The 23,705-nt window shown below is 40.9% G+C and overlaps 1 protein-coding gene across 2 annotated transcripts in view; it reads left to right on the forward strand.

The window, feature by feature from the left end:
- Positions 1-2,865: 2,865 nt before the first annotated feature.
- The window catches only part of CHCHD3 (coiled-coil-helix-coiled-coil-helix domain containing 3), a 158,018-nt gene continuing 137,178 nt past the window's right edge, over positions 2,866-23,705 (forward strand). For both annotated transcript variants that reach the window (XM_086744539.1, XM_086744547.1), the window contains exons 1-2: positions 2,866-3,026; positions 4,993-5,080. In XM_086744539.1, the coding sequence (XP_086600665.1) occupies positions 2,943-3,026; positions 4,993-5,080 (172 nt within the window). In that variant the 5' untranslated portion in view covers positions 2,866-2,942. The remainder of the gene's footprint in view (positions 3,027-4,992; positions 5,081-23,705) is intronic.

Here is a 23,705-nt window from a genome sequence, read left to right on the forward strand (position 1 = left end):
TTGCTTGTGAATGTCTGGCAATGCTGTTCTTCACTACTCTTTGGCTATACTTTATAGTGAACAATTTGAGTATTAAGTGGCACGAGAAGTAATGTCCAGGCAAGGACAAATCAAGACCGGACAACAGCACTGCTTTTTAACAAGGATCAAGCACTTATCATCTGGCCATAAAAACATGTGGGGTATGTGGAAAAGCCCACAGCACCACAAGAAGTGAATGTTTTTAACCTAGTAAAATACTGCTTGTTTCTCAGATACACAGTGAAATACCTGAAGTTTACCAGTTTGAGACGGATTTTCTGCTTACGTAACTCAGAAAAGGGTTCCTATCAAACAAGAATCGGAAGCAGTTAATGGGTTTGTGTTGATTACTACATTTCTTTTTTTTCATTCTGCTCTTGCATTATCTTTTTCCTTGGTAGAAGTTTACTCTCTAGTGACCACTGAAGAGAACCGATACAGAAGACCAATGTCCTGCTGCTTTGGCACTGAATGACCTTGGGCACGTTGCTTCATCACCTGCATGTCTGAAGAGTTTTACTCTGACTGGAGTGGGACGCAGGTACTTGAGGTAACACGCATCTCAGAAGCGTCTGGCTTGGCTGCACAGAACTCCTGTAGACTGATTAACACTACAGCGTAGTAATAAATTATTTTATGCTGAGCTCTGTTTTGATGTTTTGATTACTGCAGCTGCCTACATGAGTTAGTTTAAGCTAGGTTGTATTTTTCTGTCACATACAGCAGTCAAATCTGTGTACCACATTGCTAGACACTACTCTTAAAGTAAGCATATTATTTATGAGAACATATAAATTGTTTGAAGTTATACACAGAAGAACTCTTCTTTTTCTATTAGTAAATTGCTTGTGAGAGATGTGAACTAGACATGAGTTTATTTGCCCGTCGTTAACATATGATTTTTGGACTGCAGATTTGTTGTAGCCTTTTCAAACATTCATTTCTAATACTTTTTTCATCTAGCAATGTCCTTGAAAGGGCTCTCAAATATATTTGACAGTCCACAGAGAAAAGCTTCTGACATATAGATAGCGCTGGCCTGCAGCAAAGAGTCTTTTACTTCCACCTATTATAAGGGAGCCATAAATTCTGGGGTTCCTCCGTCCCGCTCTTTCTACAGTGAGTGAACCTTATGGACACATCAAAATGACCCAAAGCAATTCTAAGATGCAATTCTACCCATCTGTTCTTTCCCTCTCTCCGGAAATCTATGCATATCTTACAGTGTTCTGTAATTTCAAGTCATACAAAACAATCATAAAAACCTTTAATAGAAAATAGCTGTTGTTAAAAGCTTAATTCCTAAATATAAATCTTTCTGTTCAGCAAGACAAGGGTACTTTCTCAGAACTCTCCCAACAGAAGACAAATATATCAGAAGAGCTGCTTCTGATATATTTGACTTGGAGAAGGGCATTCCTGATGCAGAAAAAAAAAAAAAAATTAAATACCTTCAGTTTCTTGGTGCTCACACCATATCAAGACAGATATACGCAGTCCTTTAAAAACATACACTTCCCTTAAAAACATACACTTACCAGGGAGTTGAATTCATAGTAGTGCCCCCTCATAGAAAGTGGTTTAACATCTATAAAAGCAGGCACAAACATCACGTCACATACCTCAAGAGAACAGCTCATATGTTCTTGATATATTTTCAAGCCATTTTTATTTGGTAGTAAAGTGGCTATCAGCCAATGCTTCAGCAATATCCTAAGCCCCAAGGAAGGCAGATATTGCTGAAATGTTAGCTGACAGCCACTTTACATCCAAATAAAAATTGTTTGAAAATATATCAAGGACATGTGAGCAGCGCTGTTGATGCAAGCAACGTGTTTGCATCGATTCAGAGAAATGAAATGCGTCAGTTGACATGGGCTGCAATAATCTGTTGTGATCATTGTGTAAACACTTTGGGACAAGTCTCTTGCAAGGGGACTGTAAGGCTTCGGTGTCACTTCAGTACAAATAGCCTATCCTTCCTTGAGCCAAACAGGTGATGGGCTTGGAAGCGGGAAAAAGAAAAAAGAAAGAAAAGCACAGACTTTTTCTGATATCATACCCTAGAGAAGGCCTTTTTTTTCTCCTTTCAGATGTCTCCCCAGCACACAGCTCCGCAATTCTGGCCGTTAAGGTAGGCCATTGGAGCTGCAGGAGGAATTTTACTCGCAGAACAGCCAGATCCAGACGCACTTCATATTGTAGGCTGAAAAGGAAATGTGTTATGTGTTACTAACGTTATTCATCTCTTGGAAAGAAAATTACATGCCCAAAGGGGCTACGCTAATGGTAATTTTATGCTGTTATAATATGGGAAATGGGATGAGGCTCAGCTCAGGCCCAGCGGTCCGGCAGAGGCCTGGGGCACCCACCACACACCGCTCCACCAGCGTGTCCTCGCTGAGGGAGGGCAGCAGCTCACCCCTTTTAGCCCCAGCAGGACAAACAGGGCCGGGGAGGTGGAATCCAGTCCCCTCCAAGCGGGGCCGAGCCCCGGGAGACCCCAAGGAGCCGAGAGGGACGACAGACGCCTCGCCTCCCTCAGTGCGGCACTGCAGCCACAGCCCGCGCCTGGAGAGAACTACACTACCCAGCGGGCACTGCGCAGGCACACGGATTCCCGCAGACCCGCCTCCTGGCGCTAAGCATTCTGGGAATTGTAGTCTGCTCAGCCGGTAAAGTTTAAACCCAAAAAGTTTCCGCACCCTTTCCGGGTACCTCGCCGCTCTTCGGCGGGGTGTGCGCGGTTTCCATGGCTACGACCCCGCAGCCAATAGAAAGCAGGGTTCTACGCGCGGGGGGCGGGGCGGAGCGAGCGGCGGGCCAATGAAGGGCGGCGTTGTTGCGGGGCCCGCTGGCAGCGGGGACGGGGAGTCTCCTTGGGGCCGTCCCTGGCCGCGGCCTGGTGGCGCCGGGCGAAGATGGGCGGCGGCGGGAGCAGCACCCGGCGTGTCACCTTCGAGGCGGACGAGAATGAGAACATCACGGTGGTGAAGGGCGTGCGGGTGAGAGCGGGGCTCCCCCGGGGCTCCCCCGGGCCTGGGGTTGTCGCCGGGACCCGCAGGGACACTCGGGGCCTGGCTCGCCCCGGCCCAGGCCCTCTCACATCTTTTTCTGCCTCGACGCTGCTGGCTTCTGTCCCTGCAGTTCCGTCCCTTCCCGGTTGGGCTCCTCCGCTTCCATCCCCTCTCCCGCAGTGATCTCCACCCCTTTCCCCGCTCCCGTTTTTCACTTGTGTCCGGCGAGAGCCGTGGTGCTCGGGTGCGGCGCGAAGGAGGCCGTGGCCAGGGAGCCTTGCCCGCGGCCTGGTTTCTAAGGACGGGTGGCAGAGCAGTTGTAGGAGAGATGTGTAATTACCAGCGCTCGTTTTGTCTTTCCCTGACCTCTACATGTGGGAGCTCCTCCCTTTCCCGTATTCTGCTCGCTTGCACGCCGTGCGTCCCACTTCCTGTGTACCTGCAGAAGCGTTCCCGCTCTTTCTCTATTTATTGGCATGCGGATACACCAGAAAACAGTTTGTGACGCAAAACACTTTGAGAAATCTGCGTAGAATCATAGAATCACATGGTTGGATGGGACCTATAAGATCATCTAGTCCAACCGTCTTCCCACTACCATTGCTGCCACAGCTACTAAACCATATCTTGTAGCTTCTCATCTAGCCGCCTCTTGAATCTTGCAGCTTAGAATTTTTTTTTTCCATGGAAGACGCTGTGTAGTTCATACCTGGAATGATAATGAGTTGTCTTTTATTGCTGCTCCCAGGGAGGAGTGTTGCGGAATGAACCGTGAGAGGAACTGCTGCCTATTTCAGCATGCTAATATTTTTCAGTTCTGATCGTTTAATGCTTTTGGGCAAGCAGGTGACACAAATGGAAGTGTTCACAGCAGAGTTCATCTGCTCTGAACCGTGCTGAAATATTGGGAAGGGCTATTGGAATATCTCGGAAGTATCTTGGATCTTGAAATACTGGGAATAAAAATGGAATGGTGGCATGGGCACTGGGAAAATGTAGCTTCGCTAAATAAATAATGTTAGTCAATAGAGTGAAGTGGGATGTAGATAACTGTTTACATACGCAAAACTGTGTGAAGTTGAGAGTTTTAAGGATTGGGTTAAGAAATCTTATGCTGAAGAAATTTTACACTTGCGTATTAGCTTACAGGTTTTAGTGAAATGGTTGTAACACAAGCTTCTGCCACTGAGAGACGTGTCATGCTGTAGGTTTGCTAAAGAATTTGCTAATTAATATTCTAGTGGACAGTCAAACAGTATTTTGATAGAGCTGGTGTTTGAGGAAACCAGTAGAAAGTTACAAGTTGGAAAACAAAGACTTCCATGTTATCACTTCTTTACCTTCTGTTAATTTTTTGGTGGCCTAAGATAGATCTGGAACTGGACATCACTCTTGTTCTGTTTGATTCTGCGTAATTTGTGACAGTGTTTTTGTGCGTGCATCTGGCAACGTTAGAATGAACTCAGCGGTTGACTACACTTGCTGTGACCTCTTGCTTTGCACGAGTGTTTTGAAGGCTTTATCAGGATGGAGTTCCTCCTGCGTTCAGTGCTCTGCCCCTGCACAGTGTGATATTTTACTGTCATGGAGTTTACTGAGAAAGGCAAAAAGGCTGATTAATTACAAGCAATGTGTCAAAGGATATTGTTTCCTTTACTGTTCTCTGTCTCTTGCATTTTGTAATAGCAGTTTCTCGTGTTCTGTGAGGGCCAAAATCATCTTGTTCAGTCCAATTGTTTGCACTCAGAGATGAGCGCTGGCCCCACAAGGAAGGGGAAGTGGGAAGTTTGTTTTGCGTTGTGGATAGAATTTTACCAGCTGCCATATCTTATTCTGGGGCTCTGTGCTCTTTCCTTTTTTTTAAATTTTACTTCATTTTTGGGGGAAAGAGAGGGTAATGGAGATCAAGGAGGAGATGCAGTCTGACTCTGGGTTGGGGGATTATATTTTTCAGCTATCTGACAGCGTCATTGATCGTATGAAGGAACCGTCTTCACCCAGTGGAAGACCGCAGTCGCAGCAACGAACGGCATCTGGTGCAGGTATGCCTGTGTCTTTCTGTTTTTGTTCCTCTGTTTGTTTGGTTTGGTTTTTTTTTTTTTTTTTTAATGTGAGGAAGAAAATCAAATGTGCCTTTCAGAGCATTGCAATGAACTCATTGCCATTTTGTAGAGGTGATTTTCTTGACATTAACTTTTTTTGCTCGTCTCCTTTTGAAGAACAAAGTAGTTTGTAGGCTTTTAGGGGTGTTAAATTACTCTTTGTTTTCTTCTGACTGATGTTAAATTACAAAACACAGCAGCTTATTACACTTGATGTTCTATGGTATTATCCATTGTTAAAGACTTTTTAAAAAAAAACTCAGCCAAACAAACAAACAAAAAACCCAGAAAAAGCAATGGAAGTGTTCATAGCAGAGTTCATCCGCTCTGAACCGTGCTTAAATATTGGAAAGGACTGGAATATTGGAATTTCTCAAAAGTGTCTTGGATCTTGAAATACTGGGAATAAAAATGTATATTTCATTTTTGAGACCTGTTCAAATGCGTCAAACAGGCTTCGCGCCGGGCAGCCTGTACCCTAATTTAAAATCCTTCAGCCCAGTGAACGTGACGTAGCTTCTGAAGGGGGGAAAATGAATGGCAGAGATTGGAACAGGTGATTTATGTTTGTTGAGCGTGTGAAATCATTAAGGTTCAAGTAAGGCTTCTTATCAGTGCTCCAGAAATGGTATCGGTTTGCCTTCGTACTTACAAAAAAATCCCACCAAAACTCAACACTCTGATTAAAAACAAGTCCTGTGACAGTAGTGGGCCTTGGAGCAAGACTTGAATGAACAGAATGTAGTGTCTTCTTTCATCTGAAGCAAAGAAAGTTGGTTTCCCGTTGCCTGATTGAAGATGTCTATGGCGTAGGTGTCTATATCTGAGCTGGGCTCTCTCAGTAGAAAGATAAAGACATTTTGGGGGACATTTCATCAGGCTTATTTGAGAATTCTACTTCAGGATGAGATTAATTGCCCTCTAGCGATATCGGGGTGAAGAGGTCCGATGGAAGCATCTAACGGTGTTGAGCAAATCCAACGCAGGATGTTTTACGAAGACCGAGGCTCCCAAATGATGCTGTCTTGGGGGTTTGTTCTGCCGCTTGATGAACAGGAAGACTGTGGCATAATGAAGGCAAGCGAAATATCAGTGCTGAAAATGGCTTAAACTTCAGCTGGCTCGTGAAATGTAGTTTGCCCAATAAAATTCCTTGGAATTTAATACTTGCTTAAAGCAAAGTTTGATTGGAGTAGGGCTGTAGCTTCATGCATGGCCTGTAGACTGTCCATCTTTTTTTCTTTGTAAATAGTGATCTTCTCATTACGTACATCTGATTTACTGTAGTGAAGAAATTGTTCTAGGTGAATAATTTATATAAAATAACACTTGCACATTCTACCTGCTTTCATGACGGTGCTTCTTGCTTTTTCATCCTTAAACCTGAGTTATGGAAGTAGTCTGGTAAATAACCATCTGTGGTTTTTGGGATGTGGTAACCAGAGACGAAGGCTGTAATACCCCAGTAATTCTTTGCTAATTCACAGTATGTACATATCTTGATTCTTTATTTTTTTCTCTTTGTGTGTTGAAAATAGTGCTTTTAAATTTTATTTTATCTTTAATTATTGGAAGGCTTAATGAATCGCTTGACTCTTTGCAAGCTTGAGAAACCTTATGTATATTTTTACTTTAAAAACTAGTGATTTAGGTGAAGTGCTTGCGTTTCCCCAGGAAAGCATAATCAGTGTTATACCTCAGTTGCTAAAATGATTTGTATTTAAATGGATTAAATTATACTTAAGTACATGTTACCATACCACCCATTCCTCTTTCACTGAATGTTTTTTGACGAAGAATTACTAACTGTTGAATTTCTTTGATGCTGTAAGAACAGTCAACCTATTGGTTGGTTTTGTAGATATGTCTAACTTGTCTGCATTTATCTGATGAGGTGTTGTCGTAGTTCAGCCCTGATCAGGACCAGACTACGCAGTCTCTCTCCTGCTCCCCCCACCCTCCGAGAGAACAGGGGGAGATGATATAAGGAAAAACGGCTCGAGGTTCGAGATAAGGACGGGGAGAAATCCTTAAAGTTATCATCATGGGCAAAACAGGCTCAACTTGGGGAAAAATACTCATTTATTTCGAGAACTAGCAGGAGAATGAGACAGGGAACAAGATAACCTCCCCCCACCCCTCCCTCTTCCCGGGCTTAACATTATCTCTACTACCTCCCCTCCCTGAGCGGCACAGGGGGGAAGAGGGAATGGGGGTCGCGGTCAGTTCATCACACGTTGTTTCACGCCGCTGCTTCATGGTCGGGGGAAGAACTCCTCACATTCCTCCTCTGCTCCATCGTGGGGTCCCACCCCTACGCCACAGTCCTTCGTGAAACTGCACCAGCGTGGGTCATCTCTTCCACAGAGATGGCTTTTGGATTACAGCTGGGCAACTTTCAAACTTGACAGTTGGTTAGCCTGCGTTTGTATCTTATACAGTCTAGACAAATAGCACTCTTCTGCAAAAATAAAGATGATGTCTAGAGGGAGAAACATTAGAGCTATTAGAAACAGCCCTTTCTTTAAGCCAAGTCTTTGATAGCTTTTGGTGGAGGAATAATGGATTAGATTACATGAAAGAATGTGTATCTTGTTGCTTGCCAATATATGATGCATTTATTGACTTTAATTTGGGGTCGGAAAATGAAATTACATACACTTACAATGAAATCTGACATCTAAATACTACGTCTTAAAGCATCCTAGCTTGCTTGGATCATTTTCTGACTTCTGAGTAATATTAAATGCACTAAAATATTTAACAAGTGTAAAATCTTTAAAGTATGTCTGTAATTCCTAAAGCAATATTGATGAAAAGTAATTTGGTCAGACAACAAGTACTTTTTTTTTTTTTCCTGAGTGTGTATTATACCTAAAGCTTTAGTCATAACAGACAAAAGGAATGGTTTAATTCATTTTAGCTTAGTGGATATCTGAAAAGCTAATAGTCTATTATGGGAAAAGAAGAAGAACAAATGCTGAAATTATCAAGAGTCTCTGCATCTCAGACAGCCATTTTTTTCCCTTTGCAGAAACAGATTACACCGAGGATACAGAGAATTTTTCTTTTTTTTTTTTTTAATTTTTAAATTTTTAATTGTATTATTTGTTCTTGTTCTTTACTATCCTCATGAAAACAAATTGGTAAAGGACTTGTGTCATAAAGTACTATGATTGCGTAGGTGTGTAATAAAGTGAGCACTGCTAATGCCTCCTTAGAAATTGGGTTACATCTGGCATGTTTCCCATGAAGTAAAACACATTTCTTAGCCTTGTTCGTTTGCGTGGAATGATGCCTTTTAATTGTGTACTCTGTTGTGTTGGTGCCTCTGTCTTTTGCTGGGGTTTCAGTGGCCCAGGGTATCCTGTCTCAGTTGGAAACATCTAAGTAAGTATTGTTGAGATGTACAGGAATGAGTGTTTGAAGAATTAAGTTGGAGATCCAACCAGAATTTAACTGAGCTTTAGGAGATGCAACCAGAATTTAACTGAACTTATGAAGAGAGCTAGTTGGTGGGATCCCATGGGAGGCAGCTCTGAGGGATAAGCTCAGGAAAGCTGTGAGGTCCTTGAGGACAACCTCTTCCTAGCGTGAGAACGGTCCATTCCACTACTCAGAAAAATTAATAGATGTACTGGGAGCCTGGTCTGGTTAAATAGGGAGCTTGTGAAAGCTTCAGTGTAAAAATGCAGTCAGCAGGAGGTGGAAGCAGAGACAGACTACAAAATGAGTGGATTTGTGGATGAGGGGAGAGCAGTAGGTGTCATTTACCTCAGTTTAATCAGGGTTTGACAAAATATCTCCCAATATTCTTATATGCAAGTTAGGGTGTTGCAGTGCGGGTGACTGGATGACAGGCTGGTGTAGAAAAAAAAAAACAAAAACCAAAAAAAAACTGGTTGGGTGGTAAGGGTCAGAGGATTGTGCTTAAGGGATCATACTCTACCTGGAGGTTGGTATCATGTGGGGTTCTGCAGGAGTTTGTCCTGTTTGAAGCTTTATCCATGTCCCGGAGGAGGAGGAGGTGGAGTTTGTGCTCTTCAGTGCAGATGACCACAAATGGGGGGATGCAGTCAGTATGTTCAAGGGCAGGGCTGCTATCCAGAGGGACCTAGGCTGGCTGGAGGAATGAGCCAACAAGAACCTCATGAAATTCAACAAGAACAAATGCAAAGTCCTGTGCTGGGGAAGGAGCAACCCCTTGCCACAGTTCAGGCTGGGGCCTGCCTGTTTGTGGGGTAACTGCTGAAAAGTGGCTGGAACAAGTTCAGCGAAGGTCAGACTGGAGTGCCTTCCCTGGGAAAAGAGGCTGAGGAAACTTGGCTTGTTCAGGGTTGAGCAGAGAAAGCTTTGAGGAGGCGTGGTAGCAACCTTCCCATACCTGTGGGACTTAGTGAGAAGCTGGCAACAGGTTCTTCATGCTGATGCATTGTATGAGGGCGAAAGACAGTGGACGTTTGGGCAGGAGAGGTTCAGAATGGCAATAAGGAAAAACTTTTGTTGTTTTGAAATCTGTCAGGCACTGGAAGAGGTTTCTCAGTGAGGCTGTGCAGTCTTCATCTTTGACAGCTTTCAAGATGTGAGTGGATCTGGTCTGATCTGAAGGCTGATCCTGCTTTGAGCAGAGTGTTTGCCAAAATGACTTCCTGAGGCCCGTTCGAACCTGAATGATTCTGTGATCCTGTGATTTGGCAGTAGGATGTGAAAATAGGTTTGCTAAGTGCAACAGAGCATTTTTAATCCCGATAACATGAGGAGGGACCATTGTGAACACCTCTTGCAGTGTGTAGCCCAAGGGAACGTGGCTGCAAATTTTACACCAAAGTCATTGCCCTTGTTCCCTCTCTGGTTTTTAGAAAGATTTTTTTTTTTCTTAATTTTTTTATTTGAAGAACTGCAGCGTGCACTGATGATGCTACTAATTATGAACAGTCAGGCGCTGCATGAAAAAAAGTAAAACTGAAATACTTCATGATAAATGTTGTGGGAGGCTCTGCATTATTGCCTGTAACTTTGAATTGTTTTGTATTTTCAGGTTTTATGAGCATCTGGAAATTTACAGAGTTTGGCTAAATTTATACCAGTTAAGCAAGAATCCTCTGCAGATAAATCCTGTTAATTCTGTGCCCGTTAATGTATTAATTGTTTTAATCTACCTTTTTGCTGCAATAACACTTTTTGTCTGCATAAACTGAAAGATGGAGTAAACTGACATTTCTGTGGTTTTATTTTGTAGAATTCCTCTTATTTTCAGAAAAGGAAAAAGCCCAGACTTTTAGCAATGCCTGGATTGATTCCCTGCTGTTTACTTTGCTGTGAGACACCTGTAAATCTCAGGCAGCTCCTTTCGGCCACTGAGGTGGATTTGCAACCTTTCTTTCTGCAGCAGCAACCAGGAGGGCTTGATCTTTCCGTTTGGTAGTGCTTATTTTGCCTTCCTCTTGGTACGGCTGGGTATTCTTCAGAAGGCGGTTTTAAACTGAACTGGTACCGAAAACCTCTGAAATAAATCAGGTAGGAATCCTCAGTCAATGAGCTGATACGGTCTGTGGGCCACTGGTAACCTGGAAGGCCATGATTTGCGTCTTATAGAATAATAAAAAAAAATAGTTTATTTGTTTTAGTTTGATTTCCCTCTAACTTCTAGAGAGGGAAAAATAAAAATAAAAAAAAAAAAAGCTTTTTGAAAGGATGCAGAGATACTTGTGAGAAGTACTGATGACTTGTGATAGGCTTTGGGTCTGAAAATCTTGGAAGCCTCTAAGGTAGCTCTTGTGGCAGGAATATATTCCAAAGAATATTCGGCAGGTTTGTTGAGTTCATCCTACTGCTCTTGATGAAGGAAGTAGATATATGGTGTAATACAGTGATGTGTAGAGGAAGGGCAACTTCAACAAAACACCATTCTTTCTGACACTCAGGCAGTAGCCTGCTCAGGGTATTTATTTTTTGGTGCATTATCTATAGAATCATAGGATGGTTTGGGTTGGAAGGGACCTTCAAAGCCCATCCAGTCCAACCCCCCTGCAAGGAGCAGGGACATCTCCAACCACATCAGGTTGCTCAGAGCCCCGTCCAACCTGGCCTGGGATGTTTCCAGGGATGGGGAATCCACCATCTCTCTGGGCAACCTGGGCCAGTGTCCCACCACCCTCAGCGTAAAAATTTTTTTCCTAATGTCCAATCTGAATCTCAACTTGAGCAAGCCATCTTGCGTTTTCCTCTACATGTCATGCTGCAGTGCTCTCTCCTGTGGCTTACTGTATTGCCACTTAGTTGTCACTGAGTTTCTTGGAGATAACTTTATTTTCAGTGATGTATATTGATGTTCTTTGGGTTAAAAGTTCACTATTGATGGAAGTATTTTATTATCAAAAGGTGAAACGTCTTGTAACTCACTAGACTGCTAAAGATGCCAAACTCTTAATGCTGTCACTGTAACAGCAAATCTTTAGTTGAGTCTGACATTCATGTCACTGGATTGCAGGAGTATGGGGAAGATAGAATTATGCTTGGGAGATGAAGCAAGTATTGCATAAATTAAAGTTCTCGCTGTCTGTGTGACATGCAAGGTGTTCTGTGAACACTTTCAAGTGGCTGGGTATGTCCTTGTAAAATGATACTGAAATTAGAAGGAAAAAGTAGCAAATAATGCACCTGGTACGTCTGGTTTTGTTTTAGTTCATAGTGATTTGGAGTTCAGGGCTGTGGGAGGGCTTAGCTCGCTCTGTTGTTGAAGGACAGTGTTAACCTCATCAAAAAGATGGTACATAATTAACGGAGGGGTGGGTAGATGTGACGAAAATGTTATAGAATAGGCAAAAAGCCCTAATTTAATTGTTTAAAAGACTTGGGTTGCTGAATTTGTAGAAGCTATGTAATTGTACAAGAGGAGTATCTGAACATTATAAATGCCTGTCTCACTTTTGAACAGCTGTTTTTTTTGTTTTTTTTTTTTTAAAGTGGGAATGCAAAAACCTTGATGTGCCTGGCATATTCTGCTGTACAATATTCCCAACACTTGTCTAATTCAAAAGTAGTAATTTGATTCTTCACTGAAATTTCACTGACATTTTTGAGATGTCATCAAGACTATGCCTTTAGGCTGCCCACTTCAGTTGCGTTTCGAGTGCTGATATATCCTGTGGAACAACAGACATTTTAAACAAATGTCCAGAGGTAGAACAAGAACGACTGGCAAAAGATGTTGGAACTTCTCATGCAAATGTCATGTGCTTAAAGCTATAGTCTGATGTTACGGCTAACCTCATCTAACTGTCTCGCTTCTGACCACGTCCGTCCCTATGGTAACTTGGTGTCCAGCAATCTAAACCATCCAGAAACAGGCTACGAGAAGAGTTTTGTACCAGCTTGGCTCCCTTGGGTGAACCATGTCCATTCAGAGAATGTATTCATGTCACTTTTCCTTTTTGGTGACAGCCACCTTTTGGAACAGCTTTCCAATTTATGTCTAACTTAAGTTTTTCTTTCCTAAATCAGCTGCCTAAGGAACTTCACCACAGGTTGTCAAAGCGCCAGTGGTAGTGGAAGCCCGATTGTGCAATTCCTGGGGCTGGAGAGCGCAGGCAGAGCTCGAGCGATCTGGACTGCATCTTCAGGAGGGTGTTGTGAGGTGAAAAAATCCTCAAGCTTTCATAGACTAGAATTATTATTATTTTTTTTTTTCCTAGTACTGAAATAATATTTTATGCTGTTCAAGGAAGGATTAACTTTTTTTTTTCCTGAACAAAAAAGAACTTTTACCTGTAAATTAGTAATAACAACTTAAAAAAGCCAACCCAACCAGCCCCCCTGAAATACCTTATTTAGATTTCAGTATAGCAGTGGACTGCATGAAATATATACAATGAAATATACTCCAAGAGATGACATTTGTGTTGATGTTAGCCTCGAGTTTGATATGATATAAACCTGTGATAGGATGAGGGGTAATGGTTTTAAAATAGAGGGAGGTAGATTTAGATTGGATATTAAGGAAAAAATTTTTACAATGCGAGTTGTAGAACACTGGAACAGGTTGCCTAGAGAGGTGATGGATGCCCCATCCCTGGAAACGTTCAAGGCCAGGTTGGATGAGGCTCTGAGCAACCTGATGTGGTTGGAGATGCCCCTGCTCCTTGCAGGGGGGTTGGACTGGATGGCCTTTGAAGGTCCCTTCCAACCCAAATTATTCTGTGATTCTATGATTCTAAATTTGACTTAAGTTAGATTATGTAGTTGGAAGGACAGGCCAAAGGTAGAAGAGGTCTCTCTGTCTCTCTCTTCCTTTCTTCCTCTGTTTCTTTCTTTCATTGTAGTGAAACAATCGCGTTCAACATGCTATGAAAACAGTGGTCCATGTGTGGGAGGCATTTAAGGCTAGAATTGCAGTAATTGATTCCTGTCCCCCCTCTCTCCTGCTGCTGCTGCTATTGCTTCATTTGTTGTTATTCAGTGTTGTGAAGGGAGTTAAATAAATGAATTTTGAGGTTTTCAAGGGTTCTGCAAATGGAGAAATTGGGTTTTTGAGAGCTTGTGGGATTGATGGATTGAGTTGTGTTTTGTGTTGTGTTTGTTTTTGGTTTTTTTTGTTTGTTTTTTTTTTTTTTGTTTGTTTTTTCTTCCCACTACACTAGGATCAGGATGAGAAAGCCAATATATCCCATGAATATTGTAAAATATTAGGGGATTCTCATTTTATAACTGATAGAGAACTTTTGATATTCCGAAAGAAAGATAAGGAAGGAGCTCTTGAAATGTCAACCCCTGTCCTACTCATAAGCGTCAGTAACTATGTCTGTGGCCAAGGTAGATTCATTGCGATGATAGTCAGCTTCTTTTCTAGTTTTTTATTTTACAAATGTTTTTCTTTGTGTGTGTGGCTTCTTGCAGATAGGCAGAATTTATCTTTCCATGGGCATTCATTTAAGTGTCACTTTTGTTTCTATATGTTCTTAGAAAAAGATAATTCTTACGTACCTCATACTGTGTGCTTTTTGGTCTCAAGTGGATTTGTCAAAATTAAATTTCATGCTATTCTGCTTAAGGCTGCATGTGCTCTATTAGGGTTTACTGAGTGCAGACGTTTGCTCTAAAAATCCTTTGGAGTAGTTGTGCAGTACGAGTATAAAGGAGTTTTTGTCGTAGCTAGTATAACAAGCATATCCAAAATATTTGCTTAGAAACGCCTTGTGAGTTAGAAGTTAGAACCACCTGCTTTTTGATGTGAAAGCACAGGATTTGTCCATGCTAAAATATAATCTTCGAGTAGTGAGCAGAAAATCATGTTGAAAAACAACTGTTGGTGACTGACATTTGATTCTTGTCTTAATTTCTAATGCTGCAGTAAGCTTAATTAAGAAAGCTAGGGAAACTGTCCCTGAAAACACAGAGAAACAAATTAACTTGGGAAAAAGAGATTTGCAAAGGGCTCCATGAACTGTGTGCAAACAGCGTGCAGTAATGAGTTTGAAGGACTAAATGGTGACGCGTTTATGCATGGAATGAGTACCATTGCCTTTTACTAGTTCTGAGTGCTGAATTATTTGGTAGTTAAATCCTGGCAAAGTTTTAGACCTTTGAGCATAGACAGTCGGAGCCTAGCCTTAAGCTGAACTTCTTGAAAAGGCAGCCAGTTTATCAAATATTTATGAGGCAGACTCATGGAAAGATAGTATGGTTTTAGTTTTTGGTGGTTTATTTGTTTTTGTTTTTTTTTTTGACTTTTGGTGGAGTTTTTCATGTTAGAATTAAATAAAAATCGATCTGGCAACATACTTTTTACTTTTTTTCCTTTTTTTTTTTTTTTTTCTTTTTCTTAATTTCAGTTACATTATCCGTCAGAAATCAGGATTTGACAGAAGATGATGCCTGTTCAGGACACATTTGTTGCAAGAACTCCCATGTGTGTTCTTGCAGAAATCAGAGTTCACACATGCTCAAGTTCTTGTTTTGTACTGAGAGTTAAACGTGCTGAAGGTTGCCGCTAGTAGGCATTGAAATATTTAATATTTCCTCTGAAATTTCAGCCTTTAACTTCTCTAGTCCATGCTGTGTCTGGGCACCAGAATAAAACCCAGCTATTTCTTCTTTGTCCTTCAGAGACCTTCCTGGGATTACGGGTCAAAAAGACCAGATAGTTGGCTAAGATAAGAGGGTATGTAATTTAAAGGATTGTTAGGATAGAAGTCATTTGGAACAGATCAAATGATTTTGCTATCTTAAAGAATAAAATAAAAAATATTGATAATTTTAAGGAAATAAACCAATGACTAAATTAGAACTGTTTGCTTTCACTGCTTTTGCCAGTATTAGTCTTGATAGCACTATACAATGAAATTGTCATTCTGCTATTCAGCATCCTCTCTGGTTTTATAGTAATATATATTCTTACCCAAATTATCTCTCCGCTGACTATAACTGTCAATAAAATGAAAAGAATTGAGGGACTGCTATAAGGGGAGAACGTGTCAAAATATTTCTAAACCAAGTCTCCAATGAACTGGTAAGAAATCGTTGTGCAGGACAGGGAGACCTCCGAGTAATAAAACCTGGTGGTTTTAATAGTAAATGCTATTTTCCTTTGATCGCAGTTTATTTGCCGGTTAGCGACTCTTCAGTGTGATATTAAAGAATACTTTAAATGTACGGTTTGGCGCATTAGGATGAAAAGAAAAGCTTTGTTTTATTCTTTCATCTTCAGGCTGCGGTGAAGTATTACTAAAACTCTTCATCACTTGTCAGATCAGACAGGTTAAGTATATTGTATAGTGCTTTTTCCTGAAAGCTTTGTACTGGCTGTTTTTTTTACTTAAACAGGAGATAACCGCTTAGAGACTTCTTTTCTTCTGCCTCAGGGGAGCAGTGTGCAGTTTCAGCTACTACTACTATTTTATTTTATTTTTTTTTCCCAGACTGCTTTGCATGTGTACTGAACTCCTTGATTTTCAGTGATGTCGTGTTGAGATACATTACTAAAGTTTTGGGGAACACCAGGCTGAAAATTGCAGTTTTCAGACATTACTAGCCGCTTTTTGAAATCTGAATTTAAAAGAGATGAAGGACATTCTCCCTTTCCTTTCCTTGCAAGGTTTGTTGTGTGCCTCTGACAGTGCTGCATGAAGCCAATTTATCTGATCTCGTTTTTAGCTTCATTAACTGTGTTTGATTTCACCTAATGTGAATCATCTGAAGAAGAAGCATCTAATCCAAGCTAGTTTTTTTTTCACATAGGGGTGAGGTATGATGGTTCATTCTATTCTGTAAAAGGCTTCTATTTCTCCTTAATCTCTGGACTTTATACAAAAAGAGTTGAGATGAGTGGTTCATCCAAGATGCTTGGCATCTTAATTTTTAAAATTTCTTTTTTTTTCATTTTTTTTTTTTTTTCTTTTCTCTCCTTCCCATTAAAAAGGAAAGAGCTTATTGTAAGGGAAAGGACTCCCTTACCCCTTACGTTACTAACTGACATTGTTCAACAGGGGAAGATGGCACTGAGTATTCTGAAATTGAGGAAGAAAAAGTAGTATCTGCAGAAATTGGTAAACTAATCAATAAAGGCAGTGATTTTATAAAAGGGTGACTTCAATGCTAGTCAGAAACCCAAGGAAACTGTGATTTTTTTTTGAGAAGCAGCACTGAGCATCGCATTGCATCACTTTGTCAGCTAAGTTTTGTCCGAGGACCAGTGTTCTGTTTCTGTGCCAGGCTGTCTGTTGAAGAGATTGCTGAACAAACGGGCTCCTTGTAGTCTACGTTGTGATTTGCAGAAGAGAAGAGAGAATGTTTTACTAGAAGAAGTGAACCTCATATATTTCTGAATTAACTGGAAGCATCTTTGCTGACAGATTATCCTGTCTCCTTAGGATTTTGGTAACTGACCTCTTGCTAGAACAGCCTCTTTCTTTTTCCCTGCACCTTTGATTAAATTTCTGAATTTAATTTCTAGTGTTTGAGATGCTACCAGCTCTTGTATTTGCTCATTCATGCTGGGTTAACTTGCTACTTAGTGACTACTCAAGGCAATTTATTCCTAGGACGGGGCCACATCTACTTGTTTTTTGGCAATACTGCTACTCACTGCACCCTTCTGTAGTATCTTGCTTTTCTTACTACTGACAACTTACAACACTGAAAAGCTGTCGGTGGTGCAGGTGGTGTAAGTGCTGCATCAGTTTAGAGATCAGTCTTTTGAAAAAATTGGTTTTGTTAGCGGCTCTCATTACCCGTTATTAAAAATGTAGGTGTTAGATTGTTGTTGCGAGAATTTGAAACATTTCAGCATTTGTCCTTTATTTTTATGTAACTTCTGAATAATGAAAATAGTCATAAACATCATAGTTTCTTATTGTTTGCAATCAGTTTTCATATTATTTACAATCAGTTTCCAGTTACTGTTACGAGCGGTAACAGTGTTAAATATTGGGCTGAAAATGCTTCAGTTACCGCGTTTCAAAGTTGACAATACTGTAGCTGTCTGCTGACAATTAAATATAAAGCTGGTTTAGCTGAAGCTGAGGGAAGACACGTTGTAATGCTTTGTAAGTCCCCTCCACTTTCCTCAACAGAAACAGCTCCTCGCTCTTGTGCGAAGAGTGCAAGTGCCCTTGGTGTGTCTGCGGTGCGCATATTTGAAATGTGTGCATGGGCTATTTCTAATCTGACTTCTTGTGTCCTGCCATTAATATTACATGAAATAAATGTTCTGTCACTTTGTTACTAGCACTTGACTTTCAGGTTATTCTCTAGAATAAACATGCAGCTGTAGGGGATGTAGGAAACTGTATCAGCCTGTTACAATCTGAATGAATGAACAGGAGATGAGATTTGAGCGTGCCACAACAGCTGTTAAAGATCCACTTGTTTATCACTGCAGACTTCTTTGTACCTAATTTTAGGTGAAGTGATTGCTTGCAGACTTTGTGCACAGTTTCAGTCATCAATAAATAAAATCATGACTTGATATGGAGATGGTTACACTTTTTTTTTGCTGAATAGTCAACTTCTACTGGAAAATTTTTTACTCCCTTTAAAATGTAGTGCTAAGTTGTTAAATTGCTTTAAATGTACAAAGTAGAAGTTTGGCATCTTCATTTATCCTTCCACGCAACTCCAACCACTGAGAAATCTGGTTAATGGGATCAGCAGATGTATTCATATTATCTTTAATATTTACCTGTAAAGACACTTTCATGCTTGTTTTTTTTTCCTGCAGTATCATTGCATTATGGCCTCTTATATAATTTGTGTTTATCATCCCTCTTTCCCAGAAAAACTTCCAAAGTTATTAACCAGTTTTATCCAAACTAGTCAGAGAAGTAGATTTCTCAAGGATAATTAATTTATTTGTGTGTTTTCTGAAAATTTGCACATGGATCGTTAGCAGTGGTACTAGTGCAGTGTTTCCTGACACAATTATTGACCAGTGTTATGTATCATCAATTATCTTCATACTGTTGAACTGATTTGCAAAGTGAAAATAACTACTGATGCATCCTGCAATGCACGTTGCACCGTATTTTATTTGAACATAAAGACTTCCCTGCTCTCCTAGAAATCACCCCAAAAGGATGTGTTCAGGATGGGCGAGGGAAGCTCCTTACTGGATGTGGATGTGCTGCAGAGTGGTCACAAAGGTCTCTTTCCAGCAGGCACCCACACCTTTTCCATTATTACTGTCTTTTCCTAGCTTAGTTGTAGATTTGCCTCTCTGAATCCCATATCCTGCCCTTCCACCTTATCAGTGCTTTGAAATTTGTCTTCATTTCTCCATCCTCCTCCTTACTGGATTTCTTCACCAGTCCCTTCCTGTCAAAAGGGCTGATCTCCTCGGCCAGGAACGGAGTGGTACCTCTTGCTTTGTCTGCCTCTGTGTTACCCTGTCTGGAAAAAACTCTGAGCACTACTGGTGAGAAAGGAAAGATGGTTTGATGATAGGGTTGAGCTTGGAGGAGGTAACAATATGTAGAGACTTGCAGCAAGAGCTTCTGCTACTGTACCTGATGTATACAAAGTCACAGAATCATTTAGGTTGGAAGAGATCTTTAAGGTCATCAAGTCCAACTGTAGAGAGGCAGAGCCAGGGGAATCCTGGATAGTTACGAGACTGTGGAAAAGCCTACACGTCAACGAGCCTGGGGGATATGAGAGAGCTTGGGTCAATATGAAGGGGGGAGATACTTTGGGGCAGTGCGTGCAAGTAGGCCAGACTAGGTTTTGGAAGGCCCTGGTGCTAGTGGATGTGCTGCTCTTCTTCACATGCTTGACTGTTGCATGTATTTGAAATTCAGCAGCTGAAAGGAAGGAACTGGGTGCAGCAAGATGCTGTTGTTTGAAAGCGACAGTGGGGTAGGAAAAACAAGCAGTTGGTCCACTCTTTGGTGTAATTAAAATATAACTTGTTAAATTTGACATGTCTTGTGACAGCTTTCAGTAGCAGTTACAAGTTAGTGATTGATGCTGGTATCGGTGTGTGTTGATATCGGTACTGGTTGGTTATTTGGAACCACAGTTTTACAGCGTGACTTACTGCGAGACCCCTCAGGAGGCTGGGAGACAGATGGATTACCCCCGGCTACCAGACAGGTAGGTATGGCTCTCCTCTCGTACATTGTGCTGCTGATCAGTCAGTACAAGTGTGCTGGTGGGCAGTCACTGCGTGCGTAACTCTGGGCCAGTCATAAAAATCACTTTCTTTGTTCAAATAGTACAGTGACATGAGAGAAGGTAGGATTACTGTGTGTATAAGAGGAAGAGAACCTAAATCCACAGAACTCCAGGTTATCGTTAATTTAGTTGGTCATGGGAAGGAAAATACTGTTGGTTTTTAATTTCACAAAGCGGAGAGGAAATTTCCTTTGGCATTTGGAGTGGCAAGTATGCAGCTGGCTTCAGAAATAGTGTAAGCGGTAGTGAAGGGGTTGAATGTCAGAAGGCTGCTGAAGCATCATCGTCATGAAGCTCCAGCAAATACCAGTCTTTGGTTATCTTCCGTTGTGTTTATTTGCCTTGCCCTCTTTCTCCTGGTTGAGTGTTCAGATTGGTTTGTTGTGAAAGGGACAGAAGGGTGGTAGATGCCCTGTCCCTGGAAACATTGAAGGCCAGGTTGGACTGGGCTCTCAGCAACCTGATTGAAGATCTAGTTGATCCCTGGAGGGTCCCTTCCAACCCAAACTATTCTGTGACAGACTCTATCATAGGGCATGATAAGATCATTTAAAGTTACCAATATGTGAGTGTGAATGGAACACAAAATTACAGTTTAAGTTGAAGAGTTTGATAAATAGAAATCTATATTTTGCAAACATTTATTTGTAAAAAAGAGGTGGGGGGAAAGAAGGAGGGGAAGATTGTTCCCTATGAGTGTGTGCTGTCATTTGCACTGTGTGTATGAATGCGCAGTATCAGAAAATAACTTTATTCTTTGTCCCCTTACCTGCTCACACTAACTCATCCCGTTCAGTCACTCGTTAGCAGCCTTCACTTTCCTTCTTAGGGCAGGAAGCCCCATCCTCTACTTTGAACCGCATCTATGTAAAAGCAGGACCCCCTGCCCCACAAGCAGTTTCATGCGGACATTTGACAGTAAAATTCAATGCCTAGAGCTACTCTGAGCTTGTATTCCCACCGATGGAAAAGCATGTGAAAATATCCTCCGTGTAGGGCTTTCTGATTCAGAGTGATGAGCAGCTTTGTGAGGCTTCTTATTCCTGTCCAAAGTGACTGCAATCCAGAGCTGTAATTGGGTACGATTGACTTTTCGGTGCAACTGATAGTGTGCAATCACAGCTGGAGGATGCTCTTTAGAAATGATGCTAGTAGATGAACTGAACATCAAAATTTGCTATTTATGTGGCTTTGACAGTACAGGGAGTCCCGTGTGGGAGTGCTGGCCTGTGCAATAGCAGTTAGTAATTCTGTGCAATTAGTGGTAACTCCTAAATGTAACACTAGAGATGTTTTGGTTTAGAAACCCTTTTACCTAGCTGTTATGTGTAGAAATACATGGTTATTGCACTGTGTCCTCTATAGTGGTAGAAGATGTTTATTGAAATCCTTGTGTTGAAAGAATTTAGAAATGATTTTGTCCAAGAAAATAAAGGGATTCCGGTAAATTTCCCCATGCTGTTGGATAAAATAACTTGACAATAAACTTACGAACCATAAAGATCAAAAAGCGGACAACTTAAATTGTCCTGCGAGAATACTGCATGCTTAATCCTGTTGAAAGCAGAATCATAAAATCCTTCCCGTCATCGCTTACAACATGATTATTTTTTAAAATGTTGAATTATGGAATCCTGGTGCTTTTATCCATTGTATTCAGCGAGAAAAGCCTTAGTGTATGAATAGTAGGGATTACTACACAGACAGCTGAAATAGCAAGTCTCTCAAGTGCTGTTTTGAATCTAAGGGCGTTCTGCCAGTGATAGTCTTGTAAAGGTGTGTGGTACTTCTGCTTCATTATTATTTAAAAAAAAAAATTTAAAATGAGCAGGACAGCAAAATGACTAAATAGCTGCTGAAATAGTTATTTCCTATATATACACTTGTATTATGGAGGTGGGTGAGAAGATGGATTATTAAGAAGGTTTGGTTGAAAAGATTCACAACCTTGTCAGGGCATTGGGAACACTTTTAAAAGTTACAGTAAAACTTCACATAGTCATGTAGCTGCCATAGCAGGAATTCCTAGAGAAAATAAAAATTAGGTACAGTTTTATGCTAACTAGCTTCTTTAACTCAATCCACTTACTGGTGGTAAATGGTTTATTTTATTAGCTGTCTCATCTATTATTTTATTAGCTGCCTGCTTTCAAGGCTGACAGCCTGAGCTTACCATGAACTGGGGAGAAGTTGATGTGTTTTCTGGATGATGTGAAAACCCAGACTGAGTCTGGCACGAGGGTTTTGTAGCGGAAAAGCTCCCGCGCTTCTTGCGAAGCTGTTGGTGACTGGAAGGGCGGGCTGTGCAGGCTCCGTGGTGCAGTGGGATGGCATTGTCCTGCACAGGGTTTTGCTCGTGTCCTTGCTTCTTGACTCCTACCACTCTGTTCTCCTCTGCTCCCTGGCTACTTTGTGTATTGTTTAAAAGATCTAATTCTAAGTTTAGCCTCAGGATTTTGTATTTTTTTTTAATTTTCTGTTTTTCTGTGGGTTGTATACGTCCATTTCTGTTTACTTGATTTTTCTGTTAGCTTATTAGAACGTAACCTTGGACGTGCTGGGCAGTAATAAAAATTTTTCTCTGCTTTTCTTGTTTAGGTGAGAATCTCAGAAATGAGCTGTTCTTGTTAAGTAGAGCGGTTAAGCACAGGCAGATAGAACCCAATTCAAAGAATTGCAGGGGAAAAACCTCATAATCCTGCTCTTCCCTGTTTTTTTCCAGTACCATTCGTAAGTTTTTATTGTTGGGATTTACTGCTGAAGTTACCACAATAATGGGATACTGAAAAGAGGGTGTTCCAGATAGAATACGGACTAACTTTGCTTTGTTATTTCTAGATCACGTACCATCTTGTTTCTGATTTAAATGAGTATAAATTGATTGATATCCACATTTACATTGTAAAATAGAGACTTTAATATATGCAAGAGTGCCTTTGGAAACTAAAATATTAAATATTTTTAAATTATGCACACTTAATTACATTGTTTTCATATTTAATTATCCTATGAGCTTGTTTAAGTATTGCTGTGCAGTACCAATATAACAGTTAATACAAATTTCTGTCCTCGGAGGCGCACTTTGTTTTGTAGTGAATCCATAACTGTGGGAAGTGTCTGTAATTCTGAGTTTAAATGGAAGAGTCGCTGTATGAGTTGGTAGTTAAATTTGTATGAGTCTGAAAATAGAATTTATTCTTAAGAATGCTATTATTTAAAAAGTAAAACCCAACCCAGTTTAAATACTGACCATGTCTTGATCCACAGGTCGTAATAAAGACATTTGGGAAATGCATAGTAAGGTCGCTCGTGGCAGCGACTGGTCTGGCACACGCACATACTGGTTTCTGACAGCTCACTTGTACATACACCAGTAAACTTCCTGAGGGTCTCTGAGGGATTCCGTTGCTGAGAAACACAGGGAGAGAAACAGATACTTTGGTCTTTAAAGCAAATAACTTGAAAGCAAAAACTTTTTCTTTAGTGCTGGTGGAATGAAGAGATAGTTCATTATTTTTTGCCACTGAGTATAAGGACTCAATGGCAAGAATTTGGACTGGTTTTAGGGTTAAAGACCGGGTACAGCAGTGTTGGAAAGCCACTAAATCTTTTAGAAAATGCTTTATGCCAGGAATACTGGTGTACTAACTGTTACATCCTTATTTCCTCTTGTATGCTGTTAGCTGTGAATCCAGACTATTTCAAGAGTAATAATTAAAGGAGGAGTATATTTAATGGTGTCATTGACTTGCCACCTAATTTAAGCACACAAAATATATTTGCCATGGCTTTAATCAACACTGAAATAGTACAGTTCCATTTCAAAACTAAAGTCTTCCTATTTTCTTTAGTGTGCAATGAATATTTCTATAGCTTTCTTAAAAACTTACCGTTCTAG

The sequence above is a fragment of the Chlamydotis macqueenii genome, chromosome 1 (genome assembly GCF_036417535.1).
Source record: "Chlamydotis macqueenii isolate bChlMac1 chromosome 1, bChlMac1.mat, whole genome shotgun sequence".
Taxonomy (NCBI): domain Eukaryota; kingdom Metazoa; phylum Chordata; class Aves; order Otidiformes; family Otididae; genus Chlamydotis; species Chlamydotis macqueenii.